At 35.8% G+C, this 13,345-nt stretch overlaps 1 protein-coding gene across 3 annotated transcripts in view; it reads left to right on the plus strand.

Annotated features, from left to right (window-relative positions):
- EYA4 (EYA transcriptional coactivator and phosphatase 4) overlaps positions 1-13,345 on the plus strand; it is a 113,897-nt gene that overhangs the window by 67,495 nt on the left and 33,057 nt on the right. The window contains exons 3-8 of one of the 3 annotated variants that reach the window (XM_036248476.1): positions 2,462-2,554; positions 6,916-6,982; positions 8,119-8,261; positions 8,404-8,547; positions 10,184-10,263; positions 12,029-12,194. In XM_036248476.1, coding sequence (XP_036104369.1) covers positions 2,462-2,554; positions 6,916-6,982; positions 8,119-8,261; positions 8,404-8,547; positions 10,184-10,263; positions 12,029-12,194 — 693 coding nt within the window. Of the gene's footprint in view, positions 1-2,461; positions 2,555-6,915; positions 6,983-8,118; positions 8,262-8,403; positions 8,548-10,183; positions 10,264-12,028; positions 12,213-13,345 lie in introns of all 3 variants that reach the window. The other 2 variants (XM_036248475.1, XM_036248477.1) reach the window with 2 other exon arrangements.

A 13,345-nucleotide genomic window follows, 5' to 3' on the forward strand; every position in this document is an offset into this window, starting at 1 on the left:
TAAATGTATTTTACAAAGAGTGTTCATAGATTTAGATAGATTTAAGTTGGAATTTAGCCACAGTTGGAATTTGGAATTTCTAAGACACTTTCTCTTGTCTTCATTTTGACGGCTTTGGACTGTCTTTCTGTCATAACTGTCAGGAATTCAATGTGGACACTGCATCACAGAGAGCCTTTATGCCCATCTCGATCACACTCTAGATCATCTTGATACAGACACGGATTATAGGAATTCTTAGTTAGTTACTGCTACCTGCAAAGGCAGTATGGTTTAGAGTTTGGATTCTGAAACTGGACCACCTGGTCTCAAGGTCTAGCGCTCACTAGCTCTGTGACTCTAAGAGAGTTATTTAACCTCTCTATGCCTCTTTGTTTCCTCATCTGCAAAATGACGATGACAGCATCACCCACCTCATATGATTTGTCATAAGGATTAAATGAGTTAATATTCATAAAGCACAGCAAGAGCACCTAGAATGTATTAAGTGCTTTTTTATGTGTATGCTGTTATTATCTGCTTTCAAACTTGCTACTTTTTGTAGTCTTAAAATATTTCATGAGGAAGAAATGGAAAACATACTTTATTAGCCTAGTCCCAGAGTTTGCAATTTTCATGGTTAACAAAGTGTGCCTAATTGCTCTGTCTAAAAAATAACCCATTCTTATCACTCTCTGAGCCACTGTGAAGAGTCACTTTCATGAACATAAGCTACTCATACCTAAAGACAGACTGTTATGATGGAGAGCATGGATTTAGCACTACAGACCTGCATTCAGGTGTTAGCTCTATCATCCCTGCACCTACATTGGGATCTTAGCTCTATCATCTCCTGCATTAGGATCTTAGCTCTGTCATCTGTGTTGGGATCTTAGCTCTATCATCTCCTGCATTTGGATCTTAGCTCTGTCATCTGCCTTCGGGTGTTAGCTTTATCATCTCCTGCTTTCAGATATAGTGGTTTTCATTGATCAAGATCATTTTAAGGAATAGCTAGATGTAAATAATCTAGCACATAGTAAGCTCTCAATAAATAAGTATTAGTAAATAATTTTGTAGTAGTAAATTTCATTCGTGATCAGCTATAAGCATAATGTGGACCTCCATACAAGATACTACTAAAAAGTAGTAGTGACAATTTATTATTTATCATTATATAAATAATTAAACACTACTTTTCAGATTATTGTTGCTATTGAAAGAAGTGGTCAACCTTAAATTTCCTTTTTGCTAGGAGAAGTTTTATTCCCTCTTTACAACCTCTTATAGTTCTCTGAATCTTCCAGCAAATCTTCATGACATTATTGAATCATGGATATTAAATTAACCTCAGAGTTCACTAAGGGAGGGTCCAGTCAATACTGTTTATGTGGAAAGAGAGCGTAATCATTACTGCATGTTTCTCCACGAATTAATTGCTTTTCTAACAGAGTAACCTTTCTGACTTGCTCGGTTGGTGGGTATCCTCTGACCCACTGTTCTTTCTGTCATATTTGCTCATGGTTGGCTAGTCTTCAGCTCTCTTCTTTAAAGTTTTCTGCTTGCTTCTGAGTTATTTAACTGTATCATTCCAGGAAACGTAAGAGGTGTTAAGTAGAAAATAATTTAGTTTATTCCCTTGCTACTGTGATATATGTAGCAGAGCTTTGCCCACAAGGGGAAAATATGGTGTGACAAAATCAGAGAGGCTGTTTCACTGCCCCGCCCCCACTCGCGTCTAATAATGACAGTAACGTGTGCCAGGCTGCATCATTGCCAAGTGAGGATTTTGCCAAAATATACCACCTCAAAGTAGAAATAACATATTAAAGAGTTTTCAAAAGATATATTTATTGCCGTAGCAACCATCTCTTATTCTATGCTTCTCTCTAGAATTCATTAAAAATCGTTATGCCATTAAAATAAAAAGCCTAACACCTTATGTATAGCTCTTTAGTCTTTTTTAAGAGCAGAAAATTTATTGCGTGCCTCATTTTTCACCCATCCCATGAATACGCCCATGGTTTGGGTATTTCAGCATGCCTCCATTGTACTCTTAGGCGATTCTTTTTAAACATCTTGAGAAGAATAAAGTATAAATTAGTACATCTCTTTGTTATGTTTTGGATTGAACATTCTGAAGACTGACTGATGGTTCCTTTTTTCTGCCTTTTGACTATAATATCAGAGTGTGCTTTAGGTGAGTTACAAATGCAAATATGTGTACTGCTGTTTCAACTTTTTAAGACTCACTGCCCTGAGAAGCCAGATTCGAGAGCACTGGCTGAGCCAGAGGATTTTCAGATTAAGTTCTCTACAAATGCATGTCCACTTAGAAGCTAAATTAACAAAAATCTCCTCCTCAACTTCTCAAGTTCTCTCTTGCATGCTCATGGTAGCTAGAGAAACCACTAGTAGAACAGTCAGCATCTTTGATATCAATTTAGAAATAAAACTCACATGTACTTATTCTTCTACGTAGTGTCTCTCCTTGCAGTCAAAACAGAGCCTTTGAACAGCAGTGAAACCACAACCACGACTGGAGATGGAGCGCTTGACACTTTTACTGGGTCAGGTAAAGCCTTAAGCTCGTGTGTTGCTACATACACATCGGGATACACGTAATTCTCCTAGTGAATAAGCAACGTATACCCCCAAGCTGTTAGAATGTGGATTTTTATAAATTTAGCAATACATTTACTCTTTCGAAAATTGATTGTCAAAAAACTATGCATTTTTGGAAATTATATTTGGAATCATTTTGCTAGATTTTCTTTTTTTACGTTGAGAGCAAAGCAATCCCCGTGACTTTCTTATTAGAAATAAGCAGGGCTGGCTTCCCTCATAATTATTTTATACACTGTTTAATTTAATCAATAGGTTGTAATAGTCGACTTTGCTCCTTCAACTTGCCCCTTCAAATGACATAAAAACTGCCTTTTCTCCAACATCCGAGATGTAAAACTATCCGTTTGATTCCTTCTAAATAACCTTGTTTCCTCTCTGGGTTTAAAAAAATCCCCCTGTGCAAGCAGCTGAGTGACAAGTATTAAAGGTTAATGGGCTGCGGGAGAGCACATGCTGGTTGCATTAGAACCCAGCCCGGAGAGCACGCTCCCATCCAGGGGCTCCCGAGAACAATGGCGAGTCTTTGCACGGCCGTCCTGCTCACATGCCAATACCTGATAACTCCCAGGTGGGCACGCAGGACACGCATTAAGTTGACTTAGTTAAATTTACAATATTTTGTTTGGTTTATTATCTGGTGAAAGGATTTTTTTTTTTTTCATTTTTAATGTGAGGAGAAAATTTTATAGCAGAAAAAAGGACATTAAACCTAGAAAAGTATTTGCAGTAATTAAATCTTGGTTCTGTTTTATTGTGCATTCATCCATGTTCTCATGTACAAGGGTTTTATGTGGATGAGCTTCATGTAAAGAGTTGAGGTCTATCCTTGAGGATAATGTCGTTATAGCATATATTTGATTTTTATAGATGCAGATGATCTCGTTTCATGAGTTCACACTGATTGGGAACATTTCTGATGCATTCACATAAATATCAGTACTCCAAACAGAAAGCAATAATAATTCATATACTCTACATAGAGATTCATATAGGCTAATCTATATTTTTTTCTAGCAATTTTCTTGCCTTCTAGGAGAGTAATAGGTACCAACTGACTAGAATTCTATATTACTCACCATAACCCTTGTAAACGTTCTACAAAGTAAGAGCATATGAACATATTTTTAAGAAAAGGAATGGAATTAATAAGTAATTTGCTGACATGCTTAAACAGCATATCACAAGTTAATTGAAAACTAAATGACAAAATTCTAGAATGTTAGCTCCAGAAGGAATTGTACAAATCTCTGATTCCTTTTATAGGCAAGAATACCAAGTCACTGAGAAACAAAATGTAATTAAGGACACACAAAGCTTCGCAGGTGGTCCCTGGTATAAATAGTCTAGAAGAGTATTCTGGGCAGTTGAGGAGTCCTTTCTGTAATACCCATTGGAAGATATAAAGATCGGAAAAGAATAGCTGTGAACAGTCATCCTATCTGAAATTCACTCATCTTTATTTTTTTCTTTTTACAAATAGTTTATTGGTTTTCTTTTAAGAATTGTCTAGGACTGTGCCTGTCCAATAAAGTAGCCACTAACTGTATATGGCTGTTTAAGTCTAAACTGATTAATATTTGGTACAAGTAAAAAAAAAAAAATATCTAGTAGCACTTGTCACATGTTGTGTTTAATAGCTGCATGTGCATTTTTTAGTGGCTTTCATATTGGATAACTCACATATAGGACATTTCCAACACTCCAACACCATAGACAAAGTTCTTTAGGACAGCAGTACTATTTAAAAATTGACATTTCTTATTGTGAGGTAGTTGTCCTCTGCACTGTAAGATGTTTAGCAGTATCCCTGTCATCTATACCGAGATGACAGTAGCACGTCCCACTTAGACAATCAAAATTGTCTTCAGACATTTTAAATGTCCCCTGGCAAACAAAATTCCTACTCATCCCCCAACCTCACCCCCTGCCTCCCACCCCGTTGACAGTCACTGATCTAAGGTGCCATGTTAATAAGAATAAAACATTAAAATTGCTTGACATCACACTCTGAGAATCTGATAATATACTTTAAAACTTTGTTTTAATTAATTTTCAGGAAAATTTTAAGACAAGCAGTTTTATAGGCTTATTTTATAGGCAAAAATGGTGGAGTATAATGAATTGAGTGCTTTGGGTAATGGCTCTAGTTAATTAATTGACAGTAGAGAATAAAAGGAAAGTCTCCATGGTTCTCCAGAAATCATACTGGAGATTAGGCTGCCTGTGTAGCAACTGTCTTTACTTTGTTCATCATCATCTCAACCCACTTTAGTTAAATTTTATTGTTCTTATCAATTCTGTGCAGATTCGTTAGAATAAAATGTAAACATTTTAGTTAAGAAGCATAAACTCTCCAAGTTTTATGTGAACCTCCTAGTTTTCTGAGCCAAATGTTTTATATTCTATTTAGAAAATGAACATATAGACATTAATATGAAATTTTAAAAGTTGAGCCTTTATACTGCTATAAGTGCATTATTCTACAATTTCTAGATTCATTCATTAGAGGGAGGAAGCATCCTGTATATCTAGATTTGTGTTCACATGTATGGATTTTTTCTAAATAATTTTACTCCTTGGCTTATTTAATAAAAGCTGTTACAGTGAATGTTTCTTTTCATTATTTGATGTCTCTTGGAAAAGCCTTGTGTTTTAAAACCTTGAAAATAATTGATCAGTATAGTCCAAGTCTTGAGTGTGCCAGAGTGAAGTTTTATAAATAAGAGACAAAAAAACGTGGAATTAAGCCTCATTCAACTATATTTTTGATAAACAGAATATTCGCTATTGTAAATTAATGAATCAGACTACATTTCCTGTGGAATAACACTATTGATATTATATAATGCACATTTAGTGCCCATAATGTAATAAAGAGAGTCTGTTCTCATTGAGTTGATTTAAAAGTTTTAAACATTCTTTAAGTTTTTAATAAATAAGTAGAAAATTAACGCTTCATAGGTCAATGTATTTTCAAATATGTATAACAAATTCACCTAAATAATGGTTGCTGAATATATTTAGAACATAACACCTTAGTCATAATTGATTTTCAAAATTTGATTCATAATATTCTTGAAAACATGCTTTCTGTACTGTTACTATGAAAACTATAATATACTTTCTTACTCAGGGTTCACAGGCGAAATAGCATTTTAAATGCATTAAATTCTACCTGTTTATGAAGCAGTAGATCACAAGGGTACTTAATAGCATTTTGATATAGAAAAATCTCATGTTTCATAAAATAGTTAGCAACTTAAACTTATTTGTCACTTTTACAATTCTAAAAGTTTAGCTCCAGAATTATTATGAACAACTTAGAAAGGGCATAGTACTTTGAAGTATAACTATGATTGATTAGACCAAACTAATTCCAGCGCTGCGTTGTGTACTACTTTAATCTTTTTGAAAAGTGAATGAACAGCAGATGGCCTAATAAAGACACTCTGTGTGCTTGCCCAGTATGGATTGGCTCTGAAGGGGCTGCCTCAACACGTTAGAGCCCATATATTTGCAATACATCCGTCTTAGTCAAGGCAGATGGTTTAAGGGAAGAGAAACTTCCAAACTTTTGGACGTATTCCAGGTTGGGGCTGCATGTTTGGGTGAAATATTAATAGGACCCGACTTTCACCTTTATGTTCCTCTCAGAAAAATTCCCTCTCTGATAGGTCAAGAATTTTTTGTAAATAAGATTGCCACTACATTTTGCAATTATGATTTTTTTTTAAGTATTGCATTATCACCCATGCTTTCTATGTACATTCCAATTATTACTAGACTACTTTGGCTCTGCATTTTTAATTACTCATCTGAGTGGTAAAACAAAGAAAATGGAAAATGATAGCATTTGATGATTTGAACATGAAGGTTGGAGCATCACAGTTTTCTTAATTTTCATTGTAATCTAGTAGAATAAATGTGGAGGAAGGGTAATGTATTGTGGTCATACTTGGAATTTAAAACAAAGTTTTCAAATTTTAAAAATTTATCTTTATATCATGAAAGATTAATCACCTATAATTAAAGATATTTATTCATACTACTGGTTTGAGAAAATGGAAGAAAGATGGAGGAAAATGATTTTTTTAAGAATTATTCCATGCTCTTAGAACAAACTTGAAGCAGTTCAGTTAGGATACAATGATCAGGCATCTGTTTCTGTTTAGAAAACAAATTCATTTTTTTTTAAATCAGTGAATTTTTAGAAATATCTATAACATGGTCATTTCTTTACATTGGTTTTGTATACTCTAGTGAAACATATTTATGAAGCAACCTTTTTGCACTTTTTGTGTCTTACAGTAATAACAAGTAGTGGCTACAGCCCCAGATCAGCACATCAGTACTCTCCACAGCTCTATCCTTCCAAGTAAGTGGTCAGTAGATTGTTTCAGATTTGTTAGAACGATTTTTCAGGATTATCTTTACTAATCTGCATTCACACATGTAATAGCTTTAAATTGGGATACATTTGTGTATATAAATATGTTATAGATAGACACTTGGATAGATTAGTTGGATAGATACATGTCCTGTCCAATTCTAGAAATACAGATACACTCACTTTAATCTGAGCAATTCCCTTAATTCTGGATATTTATATACCTTCAGGAAAACGTCAAGTTCAAAACACAACACACAGTTTTTTAATGAAAATTCTAAAATACTCACTAGTTGAAAGCAAATTTAAAAAGATTACATTTTATTCAAACATCACTTGGTAATTTGTTCCATCATTACAGTATTTTTATTAGATTTCAAGTCCTAATAAATGTAGTTTTAAACAATATGCTCTGTTGTTTTTATAACTAATGTAGTCAACTTCTTGAGGGCAGTGATAGAAATTTCAAGTTTAACTGTATTGGTTGTATATCTGAATTTGGTTGCAATTGGCCAGATGTGTCAAGATTATGGATCCCTGGCTCATACATGTTTAAACGTTATTTTCTGCAGCAGCTAGAGCCTGTCTTTACGGACAGGGGGGATTGGATATTCGTGTGGGAGCATTCTGTAAAGTGTGGCAGGGAGTGGCTTTCTATTTCTTTTCAGGAAGCTGCTTACCTTTTTTTTTTTAAGATTTTTCTGTTTTGGTAGAGAATTGTTGGTAGGGCTTTTCCTGACTTTTGTAGTCATTGCATATTAACTAACTGACCTGTGCTCCATTTTCCCCATTTACATATTAATTAAAATGTTATGTCTGATGTAAACAAGAATTATAGACCTGGAAGAGACTTTAGATACAACTTCTTAAACCGACTTTCTCATTTTACAGGGAGGTATAGCCTTAGGGAGTTTACAGTATTTGCCCAAGGTCACTAGACTGGTGTGCAGCAGAGCTCCAGCCCCTGACACTGAGACCCATGTCCTTTCCCATACTGTTAGAAGTTAGCTGTGGATAAAGAAGAGGATTGCTTCCTGGCTTTTATGAGGTGTCACTGAATCTAAGCTGTCTGAATTAATATGCAGTCTTTGTTGCCACAGTAATGCTATTTTTCTGATATTTAGGCCCTATCCACACATTCTTTCTACACCAGCAGCTCAAACAATGTCTGCCTATGCGGGCCAGACTCAGTATTCAGGAATGCAGCAGCCGGCGGTCTACACAGCCTACTCGCAGACAGGACAGCCCTACAGCCTGCCCACGTACGGTACGGCCCGTCTCTCTCTCTCCTCCTCTGGTTATCAGCCAGTAATCTTGCTGGCTAGTAGTTGTATGTTCTAAACTAAGATACAACCCAGAAGTAAGATCATTTAGTAATTAAATGCTTTGCACATACGTTTTCCAAATAGATTTGGGTGTGATGTTGCCAGGCATCAAGACAGAGAGTGGACTTCCACAGACTCAGTCTCCGTTACAGAGTGGGTGCCTCAGTTACAGCCCAGGGTTCTCCACCCCACAGCCGGGCCAGACACCTTATTCTTACCAGATGCCAGGTAAGTAGCCACAGAGAAGCCGTGTTATGTGAAAACGAATTCTCTGAATGAGACTTCAGACTAGAATTATACAGCCATGAGAACGGTTTTAAATGTTAAACCTCTATTCACATGATTCCATCAGAAAAGAAACAAGATATACCTCAAGATATAAGACCTATACCCAATGTAAATACTTTTTAAGTTGAGTAAATCTGGCAGGAAACCTGGTCCAAGCAACGCAACCCCCCTCTCCATCCTAGCAGTCACGTGGTTCACATCTACTTTGACCTCAAAGATTCATGACAAAAACCACTATCTTCGTGGCAGTATTCCTTAAGTAGATAATGCTGCTTTGATTCTTTTAAAAATCGAGTTAGCACTTTTCAAAGTCCCCTTTATCACTGAATGAGGATTTTTTGTTTATTCCTAAAATACCTCTCCCTAATTGATACTACCATTCTTAATAAGAAGATTTATATAACTTTTATCACCCCCAAATCCTTCATATATGATCATTTAATTTTTTCTCTTGTTTTTTTTACTCCAATTAAATTTTCTTTTTAATCATTGTGTAGTAGTTGCAGAAAAATTTTAGTGACATAATAAAAACATTGAAAGCTTGTTTCTGTCTGTCATTTTGACTATACTGTTAGAGTCGAAATTTGGAGCTATATTAACATATTTGAAGCACCTAATATTGGCATATTTGAGTCAGTTGACTAAAATGAAATAACTACTTAGACCTTTTTAGCTGAAATGGCAGGACTCTCTTTACCTGAATGTAGGTAGAAACATGTTTGCATACATGCTGCAGCCACAGTGAGCCACACAGCTTAGGTATGTGAGAGAGAACATAGAGACCTCTTTACTTATGTCCCCCAAATACTTTCACATTGGACATTCAGGTCCAGTCAATTTGTGTTCATGACATACCACTCAAAACCCACTGATAAAATAATCAGCTGCCTCCATAGTCTTTCATTTTACCCCTTAACAAGTGCATTCCAAAATAACATATTGAAAAAACAATAAGCTGCAAATTGGTAGTTTGTTTGTTTTTGCCCTAGTTTAAAAAAAATCATTGAATAAATTTCTGACCTAACAATAAATCGTAGAAGGCTCTCCAACCTTAGGTTACTGCAGTATGAATGCTATGTGTCTGAGCCCTAGTTCCTAGCTCTTTTTGTTCTAAGGGAAGGACAGAGGAAGGAAAAGACAGGGAGTTGCAAACATCAGTTAATTCTAGGTGTGTTCTTTGTTGATGTCTTAAGCTAACACCGTCCAGATGTCTAACTCGGATGGTCCTTGTATGCAAATGCAGTGACCACCGAAAGTTCAGTAGTCCAGAGGTTCCTGAAGTCTAGAGGTAGTCTCAGTCTGTATAGTATTTTATTCTGTGAATGCTCTGCACTTCTAGACACTTAACTCTTGAAGCTTAGCTGCAGTCCTTGTGAAGACTGTTCTAGATGTCACCTGTTGTCACAAGAGGGATAGCGTGAAGTACAGTTTCCATATATATCTCTTCAAATTTCACTGTCTTAACAACAAAATTAAAACTATATTTATCTCATTGAATTCTGCAAAGTGAAATATCTTTTATTATTTTACAGAAAACATTTTAAAATGCTTTTCTTTTTTTTTAATTTGCCTGTAGGTTCTAGTTTTGCACCATCGTCTACTATTTATGCAAATAATTCAGTTTCCAATTCAACGAATTTCAGCGGTTCGCAACAGGTATAGTCGTTTTTTCTATGTATGCTTTTTATATCTATTTCAAATTTTGGAAGAATAGTTTCAGGTTGCCATATAAGTGCATATTCTCCCAGAGTAAGGTCTTCTACATTTAAAATTAAGATAGCACTTTGAGGTAATAAGAATTAGCTATCCAGAACTTTGGGGATATGTATAATTTTATATATTTTAGGTTTCCTGTTCACTAAGGTTTCCCCTTTAAATATTTAAGCTGTGATTGTTTCAATCATTTAGCATGGACTTACAAAATGGGTTGCATACTTTCCTATAAACTTAAGTTAACATAATTTAATTTAAGACTAAGCAAAGTTATACTAAACTTATTTTTCTTGATAAGACAGTTTATGAACATTAATTGATTGAACTATAATCAATAATTGTATTATGCTGTCTTTTTTAGTCCCAAATGTCATTTGTTACTAAACAAAATTCCTTTTGGGCTACTGTTGGCTTTTACTTTTATTTTTTTAGTTTCTTAGGTACAGTGATAGCATAAGGGAAAGAATTACTCTGTTCTACTTGAAAGGATAAAAGATTCATAAAGGAAAATAAAGATTTATATCCTAAAACAGATCTAGTGCTACCTGAATATTTCAATACAGTGGCTCCAATATAAAATGTAGCCTGTATTTTGGACCATGGACTAAATACTAAGTTACTATTTTAGCAAATACTTATTCTGTATTAGGAACTGGTCGGTATTCTGGGAACATGAAGGTGGTGGTGGGGCGGATGGCACCTCATTCCTACCTCATGGAGCCTGCCGAGAGAAGCAGACAATAGACCAGTAAACAGATAGGTAAATATACAACTGGAAAGTGTGAGGAGAGAGAACAGGGTTCTACTAAGAAGATGATTAGGAATCTAATTTGAGTAGGGGAGATTCTGTGGAGAGTCTTTCTATGGAGCTGACATGTAGGCCAAGTCCCCTAAAGGCTGGGTGAAGAATGAGGACAGGGTGTTTCAGGCATAGAAAGCAGCATGTACCAGACCCCTGAGTTCTGAGAAACTTGCTGTGTCAGTGAACTCAAATCAGCCTGGAGTTCAGTTTGTACTTGAGGGTTGAGTGGGGAGACACATCTGGGAGATGGGCAAGACCTACCCATGTAGGGCCCTGTGGAGCATGGGAAGGAATTTCCATTCTATTCCAATCCCAGTGGGAAGCTACTAAAGGATTTTGAGCAGGAGAATAGCATCATGTAATCTGTTTTGAAAAAAACTACTCTGCCTTCAAGAACTTTGGAGCAGCCAAAAATGGAAACGAGGAGACAAATGAGAAAACATCCATTGGCTCCATCAGGAAGTGGAGGTGGCTTGGACCAGGGAGACAACAGTGGAAATTAAGAGAAGCAACAATATTTGAGATATGCTTGAGCACAAAAAGACATGATCTTCACTGAAAGCTAGTAGTCTGTACCTTTCCAATAAATGAATGTGTCTTCCTTTAAGGCCCAGGTGCCAGGCAGGCTCCCTGGCTTCAGGTGGAGCTCTGAAACTTGCCAGCTCTCTGACCTCAGCTAAATCACTGAAGTGCTGTGCCTTCGTCCCCGTCCATGTGACAATGTGCATGCAGAAGGTGCCCACAAAGTCGCCTCTGCCCACTGGACTCATTCTCAAAGCTGTGGATTGCAAAACAAATGGAGCCAAATACTAATCTTACAGTTTACATAGTGATTGCTTTCCTTTCAAGCTACCAGAGAGTAACTTCTCTTTCAAACACACACACATATCTCAATTACCGTTTCAGGATTATCCATCCTACACAGCCTTTGGCCAAAACCAGTATGCACAGTATTACTCAGCATCAACGTATGGAGCGTACATGACATCAAATAACACAGCCGACGGCACATCTTCCTCCACCTCCACCTATCAGCTGCAAGAATCCCTCCCAGGACTGACTAGCCAACCAGGTACAGATCTTCATCCAGGTGAAATACTTTCTTATGTCTTGCTCTGTCTAGTTATATGGAGAAAATGGACATTTCAAAAACAAAGCTAAAAGCTCCCAGACAATTATGTTGATGTTTAATCTGTGCTAGTACCCCTGTATAAGATGACCTTCAGACATTTCAGAAAATACTTTTTGTAGATGTGGTGCAGTTGGGGATTTTAATCATAAATGACAGTGTATATGTGATATATGTGACTATAAGTAGATTTATTGTCAGACTAATTATTTTGTGACTATCTTGATAACATAGAAAGGTTGTAGTATAACTGACAATATTTCCTTTATGCTTGAAAGACTGTAGGGTTCCTTCACCTCCAGTCAGTGAATGTTCCCTACCTTCCTAGGGTTTGTAGGATCGTTGCTGAGTAGTGTAAAATATTTGTCTAATCAGCACATATTTAAAATCAGTTGTATTTTTTGTTGTCTGAAGTTTATCTGTTTTCTTACTGGACTTGTATTTGCTGACACATATGTAACCCAGCTGAAGCATTTAAAGTCAAAAGCAAGTTTAATAAAGATTAATCATAATCCCAATCAAAATTCCAGAAGGACTTTCTGGAGAAATTATCAAGGTGATTCTAAAATTACAAGGAAAGGCAAAGGAACTAGAATAGCCTAAATAATTCTGCAAAATAAGGAAAAAGTTGGAGGGCTCACATTGCCTGATTTCAAGACTTAATATAAAATACAGTAATCAAGAATGTGTGGTATTGGCAAAAGGAGCAGTGTAATAGAACAGAGGGTCCAGAAATAACCTATATACATGTACTGGAAAATGGATTTTGGCAAAAGCACAAAGGCAATTGAAGAATAAATCATATTTTTTAAAATGGTGCTAAAACATTTGGACATGCATATGCCAATACAAACAAACAAAAAAACACACCATAATCTTGATTTGTAACTCATACATATACGATACATGTAAAAATTAAAACTGTTAAACTTTTAGAAAAAGACATGGGGGAAATCTTTGTGGCCTTGAATTATGTAAAGATTTTATAGATATGATGGATAATTTTCAGATCTTATCAGATTTTCTGTTGAATTTAAAGAAGAAATTATTCCTACTTGTAACGATATTATTTTCTCAGCCAATGTTATAACAAT

This window comes from Molossus molossus, unplaced genomic scaffold (assembly GCF_014108415.1).
Source record: "Molossus molossus isolate mMolMol1 unplaced genomic scaffold, mMolMol1.p scaffold_m16_p_8, whole genome shotgun sequence".
NCBI classification, from domain to species: domain Eukaryota; kingdom Metazoa; phylum Chordata; class Mammalia; order Chiroptera; family Molossidae; genus Molossus; species Molossus molossus.